Source organism: Podarcis gaigeae (genome assembly GCF_964106915.1).
Source record: "Podarcis gaigeae genome assembly, chromosome: 13".
NCBI classification, from domain to species: Eukaryota; Metazoa; Chordata; class Lepidosauria; order Squamata; family Lacertidae; genus Podarcis; species Podarcis gaigeae.
Window position 1 is genome coordinate 25,812,915 of NC_139689.1, and position 22,914 is coordinate 25,835,828.

At 40.0% G+C, this 22,914-nt stretch overlaps 5 protein-coding genes across 5 annotated transcripts; 4 read left to right on the forward strand and 1 right to left on the reverse strand.

The window, feature by feature from the left end:
- Positions 1 to 460: 460 nt before the first annotated feature.
- On the forward strand, positions 461 to 1,399 carry LOC310830519 (olfactory receptor 6C4-like; the record flags this gene model as incomplete). The annotated part of the gene is made up of 1 exon (XM_083710299.1): positions 461 to 1,399. The coding sequence occupies one exon, from the start codon at positions 461 to 463 to the stop codon at positions 1,397 to 1,399; it is 939 nt and encodes a 312-aa protein (XP_083566425.1).
- A 3,148-nt stretch (positions 1,400 to 4,547) lies between these two features.
- LOC310830520 (olfactory receptor 6F1-like) lies at positions 4,548 to 5,480 on the forward strand (the record flags this gene model as incomplete). Its single annotated transcript, XM_083710300.1, has 1 exon — positions 4,548 to 5,480. One exon carries the CDS (start codon positions 4,548 to 4,550, stop codon positions 5,478 to 5,480), a length of 933 nt encoding a protein of 310 aa, XP_083566426.1.
- Positions 5,481 to 7,819: 2,339 nt separating this feature from the next.
- On the reverse strand, positions 7,820 to 8,794 carry LOC310830522 (olfactory receptor 11L1-like; the record flags this gene model as incomplete). Its single annotated transcript, XM_083710303.1, has 1 exon — positions 7,820 to 8,794. One exon carries the CDS (start codon positions 8,792 to 8,794, stop codon positions 7,820 to 7,822), a length of 975 nt encoding a protein of 324 aa, XP_083566429.1.
- Positions 8,795 to 14,210: 5,416 nt separating this feature from the next.
- On the forward strand, positions 14,211 to 15,149 carry LOC310830523 (olfactory receptor 5V1-like; the record flags this gene model as incomplete). The annotated part of the gene is made up of 1 exon (XM_083710304.1): positions 14,211 to 15,149. One exon carries the CDS (start codon positions 14,211 to 14,213, stop codon positions 15,147 to 15,149), a length of 939 nt encoding a protein of 312 aa, XP_083566430.1.
- Positions 15,150 to 18,966: 3,817 nt separating this feature from the next.
- On the forward strand, positions 18,967 to 19,782 carry LOC310830524 (olfactory receptor 5V1-like; the record flags this gene model as incomplete). Its single annotated transcript, XM_083710305.1, has 1 exon — positions 18,967 to 19,782. The coding sequence occupies one exon, from the start codon at positions 18,967 to 18,969 to the stop codon at positions 19,780 to 19,782; it is 816 nt and encodes a 271-aa protein (XP_083566431.1).
- Positions 19,783 to 22,914: the final 3,132 nt, after the last annotated feature.

Below are 22,914 nucleotides of genomic sequence, written 5' to 3' on the forward strand. Positions count from 1 at the left end.
AAGTAGGAGGCAGTATGCTCCTGGATACCAGTTCCTGGCAAGCTCAGAAAGGTAGAGTGCATTTGTGCTTGAACCCTGCTTGCAGGTTTCCCACGGGTATCAGTGTGGCCACTGTGAGAATAGGAAGCTGAAGTGGTTGGACGACTGGCTTGATCCAGCAGGTTCTTCTTATGTTTTCATACTATGTTCACACTCTTTGTGTGAATGTTGCCCAAGTGGAAGTGTAGCCCTTGGCCTGAAATATATTTGCTACCCCTGCTCTAGGGTGTGACACAAGAATGGTAACCTGAATAGATGAAAAAGAACTTACTGTTACATTACAAATGTAATCCACAGCTGCCCTGTGAGTGTAAACGCCATAACATGTATTATTAATATCTGTCTGAAGCTAGGTTTTTGCTACTTGTTATTAAGAATATATTGTATTACTTTTATTTTGAAGGTTATTAACAGATACAATATGGTCTCAGAAAACCAGACTTCTGTGAATGAATTCATCCTCCTTGGTTTCTCTAATCCTCAAAGGCTTCAGACTTTTCTTCTGGCACTCTTCCTTTTGGCATACATCTTGGCCATATGTGGGAACATCACAATTATCACCATTGTTCAGTTACATCAGAAACTCCAAACTCCCATGTATTTATTCCTAAGCCATTTGTCTTTGATAGAAATTGGACACATGACAAACACTATCCCCAAAATGTTGTTCGACTTCTTAAAAGACAGGAAAGTGATCAGCCTGGTTGGTTGCTTCACACAGCTTTACTTCAACCTCTTCCTGGGCCTGACAGAGAACTTCCTGCTGGTGCTTATGGCTTATGACCGCTTCTTAGCCATCTGTAACCCTATGAACTATACCACAGTCATGAACAATAGAGTCTGTAAATCTCTGATTCTTGGGTGTTGGGTGGGAGCTTTCCTTGCTCCCTTGTCCCCAACCATTTTTCTCGCTACGCTGGATTTCTGTGGGCCCAATATAATCAACCATTTCTTCTGTGATCTCGCCCCAGTGCTGACTCTTCCGTGTAGGGGGAAATCATTCATTGAATTTTTCTTTTTCATGTCCATTTCTTCAATGGTTTTGGGTTGCTTTTGCTTGATTACGGTGTCTTATATCAACATCATTGTGACTATACTGCGGATGCCATCCAGTGGGGGGAGGCGTAAAGCCTTCTCCACTTGCACTGCCCATCTTAGTGTAGTATTAATATATTATGGCTCAGTCATCTATATGTATGTGAGGCCTTCAGCAAGGGATATCCATAATACAGACAAAGTAGTGTCTGTCTTCTATTGTGTGGTGACACCATTTCTGAACCCTTTCATCTACACCTTGAGGAATACTCAGGTCCATGAAGCATTTAAAAGCATAATAGTAAAGAAGAGAATATTCTATTAAGGTATGCTCAATTTTTAAAAACGTCTTTATTTAATGCCAGAAATACAAATTCTAATACAGATACTATGTGTTACTGAAATGCCATCATTTCTTATTGCAACAAACTAAATACTTGAATATCATATAAATATATATGATATAGATTGTTGAAAAATTATGTTGTTTTTTGAATATATTTTATTATTTTACAAGAATGAATAAAACATAACCATTATTCCATCCCGGGAATCCTTCTTTTGTTTTAACAAAGTGTGCCAATTCCACAAAAGAACATGAGACATTTCTAGATTCTAGAAATAATGAATCACAATAAAAGAATACTTCATTTATGTAAGCTAAAATAAATCAACATTATATTGATATTATAGCTACATCAACCAGGCAAAGTACACAACTTAGTGAAATCCAAAATGCAGTGGGGAAAATTGCATTCTATGTAAAAAGAGTGTTGTTTTTGTTGTTTAGTCGTTTAGTTGTATCCAACTCTTGGTGACCCCATGGACCAGAGCATGTCAGGCACTCCTGTCTTCCACTGCCTCCTGCAGTTTGTTCAAACTCATGTTCGTAGCTTTGAGAACACTCTCAAACCATCTCATCCTCTGTCATCCCCTTCTCCTTGTGCCCTCAATCTTTCCCAACAACAGGGTCTTTTCAAGGGAGTCTTCTCTTCTCATGAAGTGGCAAAAGTATTGGCGCCTCAGCTTCAGGATCTGTCCTTCCAGTGAGCACTCAGGGCTGATTTCCTTCAGAAAGAGTGTATAAGGTTCAGAAAAATGAGTACAATTTAAATACATACTTTTTTGTACATTCTTTCAAAAATACCCAAGCAAAATGGGTTGGGATAGAACTATGATTGGGCACTGAAATTGGACAGAATTAGGGTTCTCAGTATTTCCTTAATAACAAGAATAACAAGCCAAGAGAGACAAAGAAAAATCCATTATGTGAATCACAATGGGTGGATGTTTCATAAATTGGCTCCCATGAGCCAATTGTGGCTCTGCATGGAAATATAGAGGGGTTTTTTTTTAAAAAAAATACTACTGGGAGAAAGCACAACATGCATTCCAGTAGGAAAACATCATCTACAAAGTAAGGACATCATAAAACAATCACCTTATTAATTTTTTAAGAGTGCTTTAAGTAGATTGCCAAACAATGCTGATGGACTTTAGACTATTTATACTCCTTCCACCTTTCTTCAAGTGGGAAATAGTTGTTTTCATTTTATGCTTAACAATATTTAGCAATTTATTGAGTTCAGCTTCTATTTTTCTTTTTATGCAGTATTTTCTGGTCTTGAAAGGAATTAAATGCACCATCAGATATCTGCCATAGTTACAAGGTTTGTGTGTGCTCAGATCATTCATCTGGTATCTGAGAAACATGTAAAGATGATCATCCTGTAGTTTTGGTTTTAGGGGGATCCAGTAGATAGGATTTATTTCAACATCTTTTAAGTATTATTTTAGTTCAAAGTGAGAAGAAAATTAGGTAAGAGTTGAAAATATGTAGCAAGAGGCCACTTTCTATAATTTCTCATAATATCAAGGACCTTAAAAGGATATGAGCAATGATATGTATGGTCTATGAATGGTCTGGACCAGTAGAGGGTACTTGCAGATCTTTCTGTTTGAGTGGAGAACTATAGGAAAGTTACACTTTTGGGGTCATCAGCACCATGACTAAGCAATGCTTGATGTCTCTAGTTGATTGCTCCAAAATTGATTTTAAGCTTTTTGAGCTGTTTCTGCTGCTTTTTCCATTGTGTTGCCATACATTACCCCCGATGCTATTTTTACACCTGAAGACCAGGACATGTCAGGAATTTTCCTGATGTATGGCAAGCCTACATGAAAGTCTTTTGATGTTCTGCTCAAATAGGCAAAGGCAAAGATAGGCAAGGACCATTCTAGAGTGGTAGAGTATATGCTTTGGATGCAGAGATCCTTGGGTTCAATGTGGCTCGTCTAGTCTAGCATCCTGTTCTCACAGTGGAAGAAGACCTGAGCACAACAACAATCTCCCTTCCTATGGTTTTCAGCAACTGGTATTGAGAAGCATACTGCCTCTGACATAAAAGCTTCATGTTCCCAAACCCTTTATGTTGAAAATAGGTTCCAGAGTTGAATGTTGGTCATTACTCAAAGAATCTCCAAGGTTATTGCCATAATCAAAAGGCATGGAATAATGCACCATTAGTTCTTCTATGTCTCAGCAGACTGTGGCTTCTGGCTTAGGTGATAGAGAGAGGGCAATGTTAACAGACAGCAAATTGTCAGTTACTTAATTCTGTATTTCATTACCTTCCTTATTATATTATTTTCACTATTTCAGATTTCAGGCTCAGGCACCAAAATGTGCTAGTCTGGACAGTGGTGATTTCAAGGGGACTGCTTGTAGATGTGTAGATGAAGTAATCCACCCTATTGTTTGTAGGGTAGATTACTTCACAGAGGGCTAACTGAAACACAACAATCATACTACCTAGTGTTGTAATGTAAAACTTGGGTCACCCATACTTGCACCTGCCAAGGGGCTGCTTTTTGTTTATATGATTCCACAGCCCTATAAGCTCTTACAGTCACCATCATGCTGTGAGGTCACTGATTCAGCAATGTAACCCCACATAACCTGCCCTGCTCCATATATGTAGCTGCATAATCCTCAAGTAGCTTTGAACCATTTGTGATTGTACCATCCAGCTATGGGGGAACTATATGTTGAAATGCAAGTTTATAAAGTGTGGTTGTTGGATATGAACCATATTATTTTAGTGTATCTCACTTACTTGTTTTTGCAGGTTGATGTGCAGCAGTTAGCAGATCAAACTCTTTGCAGCTTGGATACAATACCCTTTAGCATCCAATAACAATCAAACTGCTGAATCAAACTGCTGTTAAAAGTTTGGGTGCTAGATTTGGGGGGGGCGGTTATCAGGAGGGTATCAATTTTAAGTGATGTTTTTCTTCCATCACAGAGTGAGACAGACCTAGCAAAAAAGGGTGGAAACCCTGGGTGAACTCTCTCAGAAGTGTTAACACTGCCAAGAGGAATAACTGTGAGTGCTTAAGTGATCAAACTTATCTCTTATACACACCTAATTTTTTCTTTCTTTTTTCTTTTTAATGTCTTAACAGATAGAGGTATGATTTTAGAAAACCAAACTTCTGTGAATGAATTCATCCTCCTTGGTTTCTCTAATCCTCAAAGGCTCCAGAAATTTCTCCTGTCACTCTTCCTTTTGGCATACGTCTTAACCATAAGTGGGAATGTCACAATTATGACCATAGTCCAGCTTCATCAGCAACTCCAAACTCCCATGTATTTATTCCTAAGCCATTTGTCTTTGATAGAAATTGGACACATGACAAACACTATCCCCAAAATGTTGTTCGACTTCTTAAAAGACAGGAAAGTGATCAGCCTGGTTGGTTGCTTCACACAGCTTTACTTCAACCTCTTCCTGGGCCTGACAGAGAACTTCCTGCTGGTGCTTATGGCTTATGACCGCTTCTTAGCCATCTGTAACCCTATGAACTATACCACAGTCATGAACAATAGAGTCTGTAAATCTCTGATTCTTGGGTGTTGGGTGGGAGCTTTCCTTGCTCCCTTGCCCCCAACCATTGTTCTTGCCAGGCTGAATTTCTGTGGGCCCAATATAATTAACCATTTCTTCTGTGATCTTGCCCCAGTGCTGATTCTTCCTTGTGGGAAAAAGTCATTCATTGAATTTTTCTTCTTTGTGTTCACTTCTTCAATGGTTTTGGGTTGCTTTTTCTTAATAATAGTATCTTATGTCAACATCATTGTGGCTATATTGAAGATGCCATCCAGTGGAGGAAGGCACAAAGCCTTCTCCACTTGCACTGCCCATCTTAGTGTAGTATTAATATATTATGGCTCAGTCATCTATATGTATGTGAGGCCTTCAGTGAAGGACATTCGTGATTCGGACAAAGTAGTGTCTGTCTTTTATTGTGTGGTGACACCATTTCTGAACCCTTTCATCTACACCCTGAGGAACACCAAGGTCCATGAAGCATTCAAAAGCTTAATAGTAAGGAGGAGAATTTGATATTAGACTCCAAACTCAAGGTACAATGGAAAAAATACAGAGTTTACTCTTTCTATGCCTATTTCCCTAAATGGTATCCTTTGTTCAGCCATAAACCCAAGAATTCAGTTTTATTTTGGGCCAAAACCCAAAGCTTGCCATCCATTCACTTTCTATATACAGTGGTACCTCGCAAAACGAAAAGAATCCGTTCCGCGATTCTCTTCGTCTAGTGGTTTTTTCATCCTGTGAAGCAAACCCATTGACAGCTTAGCGGATTAGCGCTATTAGCGGTCTAGCGGCTTTTAGCGATCAGCTGAGAGGCGGCTTATCAGCGGAACAGCTGATAAGCGGCTTAGCGGCTTAGGAAAGGGGGGGAGCAAAAAAAAACTGCGGGAAGTTGCAAGATTTTTTCGTCTTGCGAAGCAACCCCATAGAGAAATTCGTTTAGCGAAGCGCCTCCAAAACGGAAAACCCTTTCGTCTAGCAGGTTTTCCGTCTTGCAAGGTGTTCGTCTTGCGGGGCACCACTGTATCCTTTACCAAATAGTGTTACCCTACATGTTGCTTACCAATGTTCCTAACTGCAGAAAAGAAAGTAACTTGCGGAATGTTGAAAAACATGTTGCCTTCCAGATGCTGCAGGACTAGCACATCTGTCATCCTTGACCATTAGTTATGCTGGTTGGGGCTAATGGAGGCTAGTGTTCAACAATATTTGGACAACCACAGGTTCCCTGTCTCTGAACCAACCAACTCACAACTAAATGTTGTTGTTGTTGTTGTTGTTGTTGTTGTTGTTGTTGTTGTTGTATTTAAATAGATTTTAATATAGACTGCAATTCTCTACACATTTACTAGGGAGTAGGCCCCACAGAACAGCATTAAACATATTTGTAGACTGTTTGTTTTTTATTTTTTAAAAAACACCTTATTTATAGATAAGTGTTCTAAGAAAACCTGTAAATGTTTGAGTGTTGCGTCTGTATATGAGTTGAAGACTGAATAAATATTCTGTCAGTAGATTTCCTTTTGATTATTAAATTACAGTAATTAACATTGGTTATCTTACACATTATTAGAAATTTGCTCTTCATATATAGGCACATGCGCTTAATGTTAAGAGTTACTGCTAAATTTCAAGTTCCAGAAACTCAACCCACCCCACCCCTCAAAAAAAATTCAAAGCAATGTTGAGGTTTTGTCTTCAAAGCAAAACTTTCAAAAGATTTCAAGGGAACCCCAGTTTGTTAAAATTACCTATAAATTGTGTGTCATTCTACAAACCTATACATTGTGGGAAAAATTCATAAACACACACACACACACACACACAATTCAGAGCAAAGTTGGTGGTACCTTTTGCTTTGAAATATCAAACATATTTCATAGAATCATAGAGTCATAGAGCTGGAAGAGACCACAAGGGCCATTGAGTCCAACCCCAAGATTTCACAAGAAGGTATAACAGACAGAGCTATTTCTCAAGGGTGTTTAGTACACTCTTCCTTTATACGACACTATAGCAGAAAACAGCATGTTCTCTATGTGACTCACATTGCAAAATACCTAAGAAAAAATAAGGATCTCTTTAGAAACCCACTGCCCATAATGCATTTTTTATTGAACAAGGTGATGGGTTCCTCTGTTTTCATAATGGGGTTGCACCCAATTAAATTCTACTCAGAGGCATATTGAAATGAAATGTCATGTTCATTCATTTCAATGGGCCTACTCTGAATCCTTAAGCTTTAAAGTATTTACCAAAACATGGTTTTGCTGCTTGAGAGTCTTGCTGTACTGATTGATTTTATTATCTGGTGCTGTATTTGTATTCCATACAGTTTTAGATTGTAGTGTAACATTTTTATTGCAAGCATGGGTCTGTCCTGAGAGGCAATGGAGTGCACCCCCCCCCCCCAAGTTTGAAGTCAAACTGCTCTGTGTTAGCAGCAGCAAAGTGACCTCCCTGGGGCACAAGCCTGGGTAGTGTGTATGGAGGGCTGCCCAGATGACAAGACAGCCCCACCTCCACATCTCACTGATATGGTCCAAAGGAAAGCAGAGCAATATTTTTGGCACCAGTAGTTGCCAGAAAGAGCTGTACAAGGCACTATCCAGCTATCTTAGGGACTCCTTTCTGGATTTGTGTAGGGACAGTTTCAACTGCTGTTAATAAATCAATAATAAAATCAGCACCAGTATGCATTTGTAAATACCCATAAACACATGAACATGGCGTTAGAAATTTACTTTATAAGGCTATGCAATTCCTGGCTTTTCTCACAGATAACTTTGCAGAAATTCTAAATGTAAATGCAAAGTAAAATATAACAACAAAACAAGTACATGAGATCATCCTTAACAACAACTAAAGCCAATGGACTTCCTTTCTCTACTTGGCAAGCTATGTAAACATTTCCTATTGACTAGTTTCTGCAAGGCATCCTTGAAATCTTTGTTCCTCAGACTGTAGATGACAGGGTTGAGAAGTGGTGTTAGCACAGTGTAGAAGATGGAGACCACCTTATTCAGCTCTGATGAAAGACTAGCACTGGGTCGAACATACATGGAGATCATGGTGCCATAATATATCACCACCACAGCTAAGTGTGAGCCACAGGTGGAGAAAGTCTTTTTTCTTCCAGAAACAGAGGGGATTTTCAGGATAGTCTTGATGATAAATGCATAGGACACCAAGGTAAGCAAGAAACACGTGAAAAGGACCAATATAGACAGCACAAAAATGCTCATTTCGGTGGTGGAAGTGTCAGAACAGGAGAGCTTCAGCAGAGGTGGGATGTCACAGAAGAAATGATTGATTTGGTTAGATCTGCAGAAATGCAGCCTAGAGATCAGCAATGAAGGTAGCAACCCTGTGAAGAGACCAATCACCCAAGACCCAATTGCCAAGCGGCTGCAGAACTGTGTGTTCATGGCTTCTGCATAATGCAATGGGTCACAGATTGCAAGGTACCGATCATACGCCATCACAGATAATAGGAAGCACTCCGTTGCACCAAAGAAGACAAAAAAGTACAGCTGTGCCATGCATCCAATGAAGGATATGCTCTTGTTCTCCATGAGGAGGCTACTGAGCATCTTGGGCACAATGGTGGTGGTGTACCAGATCTCTAGGAAGGAGAGGTTTTGGAGGAAAGAGTACATAGGGGAATGAAGATATGACTCTAGCTTGACGACTGAAATAATAACCACGTTGCCTGTGATGGTTAGGAGGTAGATAAGTAAGAACATGGTGAAGAGTAGGGTCTGCCACCCTGGAAGACTCTGGAACCCCAGAAGCCGAAATTCAGACACAGAGCTGCCATTCTTCATTTGCTTTGCTGATCTTGAGCTCCCCTGCAGGTATGCCTCAGTCACAAAATGCCCCATGAATAAGAATTTAGGTTACTCAATCACCTTCCTAGAAAGACCACAGAATAACATGAGTGATAGCAGTAATAGCAGCAGGAGTGGTAAATAAAGATATTATGTTGCACCCTAGGTCAGTACAAGTACACTAAGTACACAGATTTGAACAAGTAGACCAGATCTCTCATCAATGATTCTGTTCCCAACAGTAGTCAATCAGATTCCTCTAAAAAGTTTGGAGACATGGTATGTCCCTAACACCTGCTGCTCAGGATGCTCCATTTAGCCAGGGGTGGGGGACTTGTGACCCTCCATATATCATTGGAATACAAGTCTCATGACCCCTGTCCATTGGCCATACTATTCATGACTGTTGAGAGTTGGAGTCTAATCCAGGTGGACAGCCTCCTTACCTCCTCATTTAGTTATCATGGATAATATCAATCTAAAAAAGTTATTTTCCATGAATTCGACTAATTCTTTTCTGAAGCTACCTAAGGTAATGGCCATTAACACAGCTTGTAGTAGTTAATATCATGTTATTTGTTTCAAGTGAAATAGTCCTTTCTTTTGTCTCCACTTAATATGAAAAAAGGAACATAACATTGCTTAATGCTATTTAAGAAAGTCTCAGGAAGGGGAGAGTTATCCCATACAAAAACAATTATTATCGTTCTCCAAAGTTATGGTTATGAAGCTAGCAAACAGTGATTGACCATAGTGATGTTAACATTCAAGGAGTGCATAATCAATCTACATGTACACAATAGTTCAGCTGTTCAAATCAACAAATGTCCGTTCATTTTACACCAAGAGATGTACATGTGTAGAGACAGTTTGCACCTTTCTTCAGTGTAATGTGTCAACAGGTGTCATATCACCTTCTTATGGGAAGTCATCTGTATAAAATCTGTGACAACTGTGTGACATGAGCAACAGGTACAATCAAAACTCATATTTTGCATGAATTTGTAAAATTACATTTCCCCTATATATTTGCTATTTTCACAGATATAACGTCTTCCTACCATAATGTCTGAATAATGATAATGATAATGAAAATATTTTATCATTGGTTTTCCCAAGGCAGTGTACCTAATGGTATCCTTTTTATGCATTGCACACTAAGCCAAAGCATGCATTAACTCACAGCAGCATGGCAGCAGCAGGACTCTTAAAGAAGCATTGAAATTGAGACCCCCCCCCCAGTAACCCATATAATTGTCCATTTGTTCTAAGAGGCAATGCAGTACATCTCATCAGTCCCACCCAACATGTCCAATGTTCAGGGATGATGGGAACTGTAGTCAGGCAATATATGGAGGGCACTATATTGACTCTCCTTGTGTTAAGCCATGGTTTGACTTAGCTTTAAGTCTGAACTGAACTATTGTGTAATTCAGGCAATCACAAGACAAAGAGTTCTTGAGCTTGAGCAAGATTACTGCTTCGAGTGCCCTCAGATAATTTCCTGTGACCCACATAAGCCCCATTACATTACATTGCTGGAGAAAAATGGTAGAAGCCTCCCTCTCTCCTCCCTCCCCAATCCAAAATAAGGTCACCTGTATGAAAAGGTGTGTGAAGAGTAAAGCTCAGGCATGTCTAAAGTTTGTCAGTAGACTTTGAGACTCTTCATCTCAAGGTTGTGGGTTCAAGCTCATTTCTGCCTTGCAGGAGGTTGGACTAGCTGACCTCTGTGGTGCCTTCCAACTCTATGATGCTATGAATCCATTATATGAATCTATGAATATTATAGGATCCTTACTGAAATAATCAGAATGACATATGTCTCACATGTCAACTCAGTAGGATAGAACACTGAATCTTTTCAGGCCTGGTTGTACAGAAGAAAGGGGGACAGGGAAAAGTTGTTTATGTACTGCTTTATCCATTGTTTATAGGCAAACATATACAATACAAATATCCAATACAAATAGTCAAGAAATTACATAAGTAACCAAATAACTATATTAATATTTCAATCCAAAACCACTAACAAAATCAGGTCCCTAATGACTAAAACATCCATTATTAAAAACAAAAATGGGTCTTCTGAAGGCAGATGCACATCTAATGAAGCATAAATTTGAATTTAAATTTAATTAGAGGCTTCAATTTGTGTTTGGAGTTCTTAGAGGGACCTTGAGTAATGCCATATCGTTGCCAAGTTGCCTTCATAACCACTATTATACTAAAAGTATACCTATCTGAAGTAGAAGCATAGGTCCAAATATTCATTGTCAAGTTCAGATAACTCACCAATTGAACTACCCCAGTTGTCTTGCAAAATAAGTAGGGGAAACAGGCTGATGATCAAAATGGTTTTTCATCTCATTTCAAAGAGTGAGCAGAATTTGCACCTCATTTGGAATTGCAGCTCTTAGTTAAGTCGCCAAAGCTACAGAGAAAAATGGTGGAGTTGTTTGGCCTTACTGCTCTCCAGCATCATGTGTTTCTGGAAACAGTGGCACAGTGACTTTAAAGCTCTGGAGAACACCTTGGGGATCTTTTCTACACAGCACCAGAAGAATTCTCCTGGTGCCCACAGTGAAAATAAGACCCCAGCTGTTGTGCATTAATGAAGAAGTCATGCCCAAAGCATCTAACAAGGGGAAAGCACAAAGCAAAATATCAACCCAATTGCTATTTCTATATTATGAACAGAGATTAGCCAAGAACAGAGATGGGAATTTCAGGCCCAAGGATCACTTGTCTAGGCCTGCCTGGTTCTCAGTATTCTGTCCAGGCTAAACTCTCTACCAAGCCACACCTCTCACCAACCTTAATTTTAATCCTTTTTAGCATTTGTATCCTGCTGGGATGTGTCCTTAAAATTATGAACAGTCGGTTTGTTTTTGTTTTACTTCAGATAATTTTAAAAAATAAATAAATAATCTATGGTAGCTATTCAGAAGCATGTTAGATGTAGAGTGATTTCTTTATTCCTGGAGTATAAGAGAAATCGGGTCCACCCTTAAAGAGGGCATGTATTGCAGTGAGACCTGGAGAACCAACACCCTGTGTTGTGGGTGGGTACGATTGGTCAGCCACAACATCCGATTGCTGGGTCCCTCAAAGCTATGTGCAATCTGGCCAATGGGACACAAAGGGACCTATTTATGCCCATGCACATGACCCAGAGTTTCCTCTTTCGGCACGTGCATTCGGAACACCTGCCCACCTCTCCCTATATTTTGGGCTTGGATGCTTGACCTTGTTATGCCCTCGTGTGTTGTCTGTCATTGGGACAGGGTCATGTCAGGAATTTTCCCCACTTGGCTGATTGGCTGTTGCCATTTGGGTTTCACCTGCCTCGTAGCAAATCGTTACAACTTGTAAGGTTGCAGATAGGCTCTGGTTCAGGTGATGGGGATGGGAGAACGCTCTCGCCATCTCTATGTGAAGGGTATTCCGTTAAAGGAATCCAGGGACTCAATAGTTTGGTCAACCCCTGAGAGGGGGTGTGCTCGTGCCTGAGTCCAGGGGGACATTTGGGTGGTGGAGTTAGCCTGTTCCTGGCTTTCTGCATATCCAGGTGTTCACCCTTGGCTGACCTATGCTGGAACTATCGGTCAGTGCTACCTGCATGGCAGGGAGCTAGTTGAACCAGAGCTTATGCAACCAGTCGCTTTCTGTAATCAATAAACTTGTGGCCAAAATTCTGCCAAAAACCAAAACCAAAATTTGAGTCAAGTGTGAATTTATTTAGGGGGGAGGGTTCTGTGTCTGAACATGAAAATAAATAATTTGTGGTAGCTGTTCAGAAACATGTTAGATGTAGAGTGATTTATTTATTCCTGGAGTATATAAGAGACATGTCATGAAATCATTCAACACACAAACACAAAGCATTATCAAGTTATAAAGAGACATGTGAAATAGCATAACCTGAATAGACAGAAGAGGGCAGCAAACAATAAATAAACAAGTTGTTTCATGTGACTCATTATATTTGGTCTGGTGGGGTTAGTTTCCTGGCTTTGTCTCTTTCATACTCTCCAATGATTTCCCCTCCAACACACACAAACGCCTCTGCAGTGGGGGGGGGGGCAGCTGACTTGCCTACAAATATATAAAAGCACCATGCAGCATTTATTTGACTGAAATTAAATCAAACGCTTCTCACTCTTGGGATTCCTGCAATGAACTGCACACAGAAAAAGTATTTGGTAAGAACTCTTTCTCTATATCCAACGCAGGCTGCCATTACTAAGACTGTGGGTCTTCTTGTGATTAATCCCTTCTTGGCCTTTCTTCCCTGGCCTGTTTTCATTTCCTGGAGGGACGTCTTACAGGCCTGAACCAATGAGGAAGGGGCTTCCAAATTAATCCTAATTTACCTTGCTATGAGTTGGGGGGAGCAAACTATAAGGAAAATGTGCTACTCAGTGGAAAATGTGCTCCACTCAGCTGGGTGATGTGAAGACCAGAACTGACAAAAGTTTTAAGTGTTATCTCTGCTGCAGGATTAAGAGTGTATTTTATTAATAAACTGATACCTCTTAAATTAACAGTGCTAACTCATTCATTGCTGTCCCTGAAAGCATTGTCCACAATCAAGGTAGCAATCTCAACTAGAGTTGGGAGATGCTCAACTCAATGGGACTTAACCTCCATATAGACATGTATAAGTTTATGGTATAAATCAACTCCTTTGCACTTCCAGACACAGCTGAGACCACCTGCCCATATAATATTGTAAAAGATATGTGTGAGGAATGAGAACACAGTTTATTACACACACCTCAAATATGAATGGTGAGACATTTTAGGGAAGAGTTCTTACAGAAGTTTGGATTTCTTTTGAATATGGTCATTGGGCATTTATTGTAATATTGCAATATTTGAGTTAAGCATAAGTAGATATAAGGCTGGACCACCCCAGCAGACAGCCAAATCCACTGCTCCCATATAAGCTCTCAAGAAAGACAGACAGTACTCTAATATGTTGTTAGCTTTTTAGACTCCACAGCTTCCAGATTCTGTCTGACACTAACTGCTATCTCCTCACTTTTTCACACAAAGATCTAGCTTGATTATATCAATTGGCAAGCAATTTAGTTCCTATGGCAACATATGATCTCTAATTAATAAAAGAGATCATTCACAGGCCAAGTCATAAGGCAACCTCTTGTCTAAAATTGGGATCAAGAGATGGAAAGGATCCTGGAGACCATCTAGTCCAATTCTGCCCCACAAACTTACATTAGCATATATGCAGATAGAGAAAAATGAAACAAAAAGTTGAAGCTATTTTGCAATGCCAAAGTATTAATGCTTTGCTAATTCAATTTCCTGTTTTATCACTAATAATGTATTTTGGTTTTTCCACTAATAATGTATCAGCAGATAAAAATCTATTTATGAAGCTCATCTAATGGGTCATGTCTGTAATGAATCTGCTCCATCTGAATTCATCTTCCTGGCATTTTCAAAGCTTAATGAATGGCGTTTTCTCTTCACTGGATTTCTGCTAATCACTTATACCTTCACACTGATGGGGAATGTTCTGATCATCATTCTTGTCTGCTTACAACCAAATCTTCAAACTCCCATGTACTTCTTTCTGAGCAATCTATCCCTCCTGGACATCTGCCAGACTACAACCACTATTCCACAGATAATAGTGCATCTGATCTCAGGGACAAATGCCATCTCACATGAACGATGCAAGATGCAGCTCTTTTTCTTCATCTTATTCATTGGTACTGAGCCACTCCTGTTGGCTGCCATGGCTTATGATCGTTACGTTGCCATCTGCAATCCTCTCCGCTATAATGTGGTCATGAATTACAAACTGTGTGCCCAACTAGTGTCAGCTTCTTGGTTCACAAGTTCACTCAATGCCACCATCCACACCCTTTTCACATTGCGCCTGCCCCTTTGTGGTATCAATAAGATCAACTACTTCTTCTGTGACATCCCTCCCCTCCTAGCTATTTCCTGTGGTGATATCTCTGGAAATATTATTGCCATGCTGGCTGCTAGCCCTATAATGGGCATCGGACCAGGCATTTGTGTCCTCCTTTCCTATATTCACATCATCTTGAGGGTTCTGAAAATGCATTCTTCCTCTGGGATGAGGAAAGCCTTTTCAACTTGTGCTTCTCATCTCACAGTTGTCCTGCTCTTTTATGGCAGCTCTATGTTTCAATATGTCAGGCCCTTCTCCAGCTACTCACTTAGCAAAGATAGCAAGATTGCCCTTTTTAACAACATACTCTCCCCTTTGTTGAACCCACTGATCTACACCCTCAGAAACAATGATGTGAAGGGGGCTCTGCAAAGGAGAATGATGAAGAAAATTATTTCCTAAAAGAGGTGAAATTCACAGATAGCATAAATCCTTAGCTTTACTTTTGAATTGTGCAGGATAGTGGAAGTTGAGGTTTGGAGCAGTGTAACTAGGGCCTAGAATGTCATTTTGTTCTCTTGGAATCAAAAGGTCTCAGGGGTGTGTTCCAAACTGCTGTAAAAATAAATAAATTTGTCATCGTTTCTGAGGGGGGTACAATCCCAAAGGTTACGTATTTCTATTTCATGTTCAATGCACTTAAGAATGTTTTTAGAATGTCAATAGGAGCAGGGTTCTGAGATTACTTCATTGTTGCTAAGATGCCCAAGGTCTTCTTTCCTGTAAATGCTTCTGCCTCATTTTTCAACCTCCCTTCCTGCCTATGATTCCTGATGAGAAAAAGACCCTTGGGAGACCTCATGATGTGTACTCTTGAGCTTGGATGGAAATGCAGGCACTCAGGAAGGATGAAGGCGAGGCTTTTTTCAGGTGGAACTCACTGGAACTCAGTTCCTGCAGCTCTCAGGTGGACCCCTTTGGCATTGTAAGAGAACAAGGGAGGTGTTCATTGTGAGCTTCTGCAACTCCCTCCCCCCCTTATAAGAATAGCACTGGATGAAGGGTTCAGACCACTGGTAAGATCTGTAGAACAAAATAAAAGGAGACTTGAAATTCACAAGCACTGTTCTGCCACTCCTTTTTGATAATTTTCAGTCACAATTTTCTCTATAATTGATGGAGGGTTTTTTAAAGGGGAAATTTATTTATTGCTTATACCACACTAATTTGTGAAGGTAACAAATTAAAATTTATGTTTTTTCAGACTTATGATGCTGTTAATATAAGCTTTATCACTGTAGTGTATTTGGACTGATATTTAGGGACTTTTATTATCAGGGACTTCACATTATTTTCTAAAAGAAAGTACTTATAAAAGTGTCTGCTTTAGACAACTGCCCTCTCTGTTGTCTTTCTCTTTCAACAAGCTGTTTAAGTTGAGATCTGTATTGCATTTTTAAAATCACTTTTTACAATTGTAACTGATAAAACCAATAAAAATATATACTGCCTCTCACCATGAAACTCACAAATCAAAGGGGTTCCCCAGTGCCTGACTCAGTGTTGTGCTGCATTTTATTTCATTCAACCTTTTCATATGCCTTGGATTTTAAAACTATGAGCTTTCCCCTGGGGAATCTCGATCTTGGCCTCCTTCTTCTCTTGTCTCCACTTCTGCCTCTGCTACAGCCTCTTCCTGTTCACTAAATCTTGCTACCTTTTCATCTTTGAATACCTCCTCTTCCCAGTCTTCTCCCTCTTCCCCCTCTGAACACACATCATTACCCCACTGCCACTCCCTAGGCTCTGAGACGTCTTTCTTTGGTGGTTCTCCAGCTGGTTCCTCCCACCATTCCTCTACGTCCAACCTGCAGTCCAGAACCTCAACAAGGTAAGTAGAGCAGTTAATGTGCATAACCACCCACCACTGTCAAACAGTCATTGTGGAGACTATGCACATAATTCTTCGTGGAAGAGGAAATTCTTCACACTCCCTAGTCAGTACACACAGTCTCCCACAGAACTTGAGAAATAGGCATACACTGACTGGAGTTTGTACATTCTCTGGCCATTGTGCACAATCCTCCAACAGATCTTACAAAACCTACTTTCCCCATAACATATAAACTCTTCAAAGTTTCTAAGTGTCCTCACAGTATTTTTTAACAACTTTGTTTTCCATGAAAAATGACCAAATAATGTGACTCATTAAATTTATACCAGTGGGACTAATTTCCAGGGGACTTTCCATACTCCCTTTGGTTCTCCACCTCCAGGCAACCACACACATGCCACCACACGGGGGAGGCCCAACTAGCATGTTCACAAATATATACAAAAGCACTACAAAGCCTTTAATACATTGAAAAAATATAGGATAATTTGCACACTTTGGCTTTCTGCAATGAACTGCAACACAGAGAAGGTATTCAGAAAGAACACCCCCTCCCCATTTGGGTGGCCAAGGTTTAATTTACGTTTAAAAGATTCTAATTGATAAGACTTGCAGGTAGCTCAGTCTTCTGTAAATTCCACTCAATGCAAATCTGATATTTAATGCTAAGCTGATACTGAATGTGTTTCAAACTGTCTTTTTTAAGGACACTTTGAATGTAAGAAGAGCCGTGTCAAATCAGACTACAGCATTATTGCAGTTCAGTATACATTTATCACAGTGACAAGCCAGATACCTAAGGGCAACCCTCAAGCAGAATATTTTAAATGTTTGATCTTTCATTGTGTTTTTGATATTTTGGTGAGACCTGCTCAGAATGGCTGGGGCAACCCAGTCAGATGGGCGGCATATTGTTGTTGTTGTTGTTGTTGATGATGATGATGATATTTAAAAGCAGGTTCTCTGTAGTCCATTTGTGAAAAGGATAAAACCTTCCCACCACTCCTATGGTCCTGATCTGGATTGGGGCCCTACAAACTGCTTTTCCTGAAAAAGAAATAAAGTACAGTAGTTGGTGTTTTGCTTCCGGAAGCAAGATTCAAGGTGTTGTGTTGCAACTTTCCTTACTACGTGTCCAGATGAAAAAGAGTGTAGTGAGGAGATAATATCTGTTCTGTTGGGTGCCACAGTGACCTGAACTGACATGTTGGCATTTGCATTTTTGTGCTGCTGTGGAACTTAGATTGTAGTTCATTAACAGCCTTAGTCATCTTCAGCTAAGAGAACTCAGCCATTCTTTAACATATTTCTCCATTGATACTGCAATTGTAAATGCACTTTGTTGTGAATTTTCACCATTGGACATAATTTAACTTATTTCCAAATAGATGTGCATAGTATACAAAAGTAAACAACTTACTATATAAAAAATTGTATTTAGTAGAGTAAGATGTGCATAACATGCATGTATTCCTGGAAATAACATTCACAAATACATTATATTAGGGGAAATGGGTTAATAAACTGTATATTATGAGAAATATGCAGTAAAATGCTGCTGAATTTTCAAAAGGGGTTTTCTTTTAATAAAATGCCAGTTAGATGTGGAAGTGTGGGGAAGTATGGTGGGAGGTTGAACTGAAATTGAAAGATTTGCCCATCCTTGGGTGAACACACAGGCTACTCATGTAGAGATTGAGATTCTGTTGGACTCAGACCACATATTTTTTCTTCTCAAAGAGATCTAGCCAGATTCTATAATATTTATCTGCAATGGTTTTAATATGCATACATCTTTTAAGAGTCTGTTCCATGCAGCAATTGACAAGTTATCTAGTTCCCATGGCAACATAACAGTTTTAATTTACTTAAAAGGAGATCTTCCTAGGCCAGTTCAGAGATGATAAAGTAAATTCTTGGATCAAAAGAAGGAACGGAATCTGTAGGCTACCCAGTAAAAAACTCCTGCCCTGTCAAAGCTTACATTAGTATATTCTGAAAAAAGTAAGAGTTAGTCAAAGCTCCTTAGTAATCCTAAGAATTTGTGATCAAATGTTGGGAAAGAAATTGTAGGAAATCAACCTAAGCTCCTCACAGATTCCAACATTAATATATAGATAGCTAAAAATGAAACAAGTTGAAGCTACATAGAAAGAGTAAAAGTCTAACACTTCTTCCATTGTTCATTAAATTTTCTGCACCACCACACCAAATAACATATTTTTGCTTCTGTCCACAGAAAAAAAATCAATCGATTAATGTAATAAAATGGATGTCAGTAATGAAACCACTCCTTTCGAATTCATCCTTCTTGCATTTTCAAACAGTAATGAATGGAATTTCCTCCTCTCTGGATTTCTGCTCATCACTTATCTCTTCACCTTAATGGGGAATATTCTCATCATCACATTTGTCTCCATAGAACCAAGCCTTCAAACTCCCATGTACTTCTTTCTGAGCAACCTATCCTTCCTAGATGTCTGCCAGACTACCACCACTATTCCACAGATAATAGTTCATCTGATCTCAGGGACAAATGCCATATTGTATGAAAGATGCATTATGCAACTATTTTTCCTTGTTTTATTCATTGGTGCTGAGGCACTCCTGTTGGCTGCCATGGCTTATGATCGTTATGTTGCCATCTGCAACCCTCTGCACTACAATGTGGTTATGAATTACAAATTTTGTGCCCAGCTGGTGTCAGCTTCTTGGCTCACCAGTTCACTCAATGCCACCATCCACACCCTTCTCACATTGCGCCTGCCCCTTTGTGGTATCAATAAGATCAACTACTTCTTCTGTGATATCTCTCCTCTCCTAGCTATTTCCTGCGGTGATATCTCTGGTAATATTATTGCCATGCTGGCTGCTAGCCCTGTAATGGGCATTGGACCAGGCATGTGTGTCCTCCTTTCCTATATTCATATCATCTTGAGGGTTCTGAAAATGCATTCTTCCTCTGGGATGAGGAAAGCCTTTTCAACTTGTGCTTCTCATCTCACAGTTGTCCTGCTTTTCTATGTCAGTTCTATTTTTCAATATATCAGGCCCTTCTCCAGCTACTCACTCAGCAAGGATAGCAAGATTGCTCTTTTTAACAACATACTCTCCCCTTTGTTGAACCCACTGATCTACACCCTCAGAAACAAAGATGTGAAGGGGGCACTGCAAAAAAGAATGATGAAAAAAATACCATGAAATTCTTAGCTTTACTTTTTAATTTTGCCAGGGAGTAGAAGTTGGGGTTTGGAGCAGTGTAACTAAGGCCCAGAATCTCATTTTATTGTGATGGTACAAAAAGGTATCAGGGTTGCATACCAAACAGTGCAGTAAAAAATAAAAATAAAATAAATAAAAATCCTGCCATCAAGTTTTTTGGCTTGACACCACCAAATGTTACATATTTCTGTTTCATATTCGGTACACTTGAAGATTTGTTTAGAACGTCAGTTGGTGCAGGTTTCTGGGGTAACTTCAATGTTGCTAAGATGCCCAATATTTTCTTTCCAGTCAGCGCTCCTTTAATATTTCGAAGCCTCCCTTTCTCCCTTTGACTCCTGATTGGAAAAAGACACTTGCGAGTTTACCTCATGATGTGTACTCCTGAGCTTGGATGGAAATGCAGGCACTTAGGAAGGATGAAGGATTGAGACTACTGCAGCTAATCGGAGTTGTCATAGAAGTGGAGCAGTTGAAACGGCACTTTGTTAAAGTTGGAAAGACCCAGGAGTTGCCTAGCATTGAATTCTGTCACGGTGCAAGCTAAGTATGCAGGGTGTAACTGGGTGACCTAGTAGAGAGATTCCAACAATGTTTAGGGTGTGTCATAGCTGTTCATTTGCACAAGCCCTATTGTATGGGTGAGAGGGTGAGGCCCTCTTTATTATGCTGACCTTTCCCAGTGCCTTTTTACTCAGGATTTCAATAAGGTTGTGCAGAACATTTAACATAAGTAAACCATATCACCAAGAGAACTGGGGCAGAGGGATGACTGGTCCTGTCATCCAGTGACCCATGTAGCTCTGTAAGAATCTTAACCTGGGAATCTCACAGGGCAAAATGGCCCCAAACTCTTCAAAGTTTCTAAGTATCCTCACAGTACCTTTATCAACTTTCTTTTCAGTGAAAAATGTCCAAATAATGTGAATCATTAAACTTATACCAGTGGGACTAGTTTCCTGTTTTGTTCTGTTTCTTCTACACTCCCTTTGGTTCTCCACCTCCAGACACTTATATACATGCCGCCACACTGGGGATGCCCAACTAGAATGCTTGTAAATATACAAAAGCACACACTGAAAGATAATAGGACAGTTTGCAATCTTTGACTTACATCCATGAACTGCAACACAGAGAAAATATTCAGTAAGAACGCCCCCTCCCCATTTGGTTATCGATGATTTAGACACAGTTTAAAGGATTATAATTGGTAAGTCTTGCAGTTCTTATGTAAATGCCTCTCAATACAAATTTGATGTTTAATGCCAAGGTGATACTAAACGTATTTCAGACTATCTTTTCTAAGGATAAATTGAGTGTAAGAAGAGCCATGTCAAATCAGAGTACAGCACCATTGTAGTCTAGTATCCAGTTCTCACAGTGACCAGCCAGATACCTAAGGGCACCCCCCAAGCAGAAGCTGAGTGCAACAGCATTCTCCCAACTTGTGATCCCCATCAACTGGCATTCAACGGCACACATTGACTCTGACAGCAGAGGAAGAAAGATAGTCATTAGATAAGACAGGGGGAGCAAAAAGCAATTTATTCATAAATACTTGTGACATAAATTTGTGACATTCTGGCACGGTTGTAAGATCAATTCAGCTACACATTTTTTTCCCCTAGACTTCATTTTGATGCATCATATTATGGAATAGAACATTGTTGGCATTCATCTGTCTTGAGAGACTATGGAGTGTTCCTTAGGGGGTGAAGTCAAACTGCTGCGTTAGTGGCACCGAAGTAACCTCCTTGGGGTGCAAGCCAGGGCAGTGTGTATGGAGGTCCTGGGCTGCCCAGAAGACATGACTCCAGGCCATCGACCTCACTGATGTGGTCCAAAGTAAAGCAGAGTGAAACATTTGGCACCAGCCTGGCTGCAGGAATTTCCAGAAAGAGGCATGCAAGGCACCATCCAATTGCCTTAGGGACTCCAGTCTGGCTTTGTATAGGGTTTACTCCTTAACCTTTTATTCTCCTGAAGAAATCCCACAATTTAGTGTCTTAAGATAAGAGTTTTCCTTCTCCTATAAGGACTACCACCCCAGGTTGATGAGCCCCATCTGCTTCATCCACAAATATGCTTTTGTTTTCCTCTGTTTAATCTGAGGTGAATACATTTGTAAGCTCTGTAAGACTCTTAACCTGAAGATGGGGAAAATGGCCCCAAACTCTTCAAAGTTTCTAAGTGTCCTCACAGTACCTTTACAGTGGTACCTTGGGTTAAGTACTTAATTCATTCCGGAGGTCCGTACTTAACCTGAAACTATTCTTAACCTGAAGCACCACTTTAGCTAATGGGGCCTCCTGCTGCTGCCTCACCACCGGAGCACAATTTCTGTTCTCATCGTGAAGCAAAGTTCTTAACCTGAAGCACTATATCTGGGTTAGTGGAGTCTGTAACCTGAAGCGTATGTAACCTGAAGCATATGTAACCCGAGGTACCACTGTATCAACTTTGTTTCCAGTGAAAAATGTCCAAATAATGTGAATCATGAAACTTATACCAGTGGGACTAGTTTCCTGTTTTGTTCTGTTTCTTCTACACTCCCTTTGGTTCTCCACCTCCAGACACTTATATACATACCACCACACTAGGGAGGCCCAACTAGCATGCTTGTGGATATATAAAAGCAAACACTGAAAGATAATAGTACAGTTTGCAATCTTTGACTTACTGCCATGAACTGCAACACAGAGAAAATATTCAGTAAGAACGCCCCCTCACCATCTGGGAATCCAAGATTTAAACACAGTTTAGAGGATTATAACTGGTAAGCCTTGCAGGTAACTTAGTCTTATGTAAATGCCTCTCAATGCAAATATGATGTTTAATGCCAAGGTGATACTAAACATATTTCAGACCGTCTTTTCTAAAGATAAATTGAACCTAAGAAGAGCCATGCCAAATCAGAGTACAGCACCATTGTAGTCTAGTATCCAGTTCTCACAGTGACCAGCCAGATACCTAAGGGCAGCCCCCAAGCAGATGCTGAGTGCAGCAGCATTCTCCCAACTTGTGATCCCCATCAACTGGCATTCAATGGCACACATTGACTCTGACAGCAGAGGAAGAAAGATAGTCATTGTGGTCATGGATAGCTTTAAC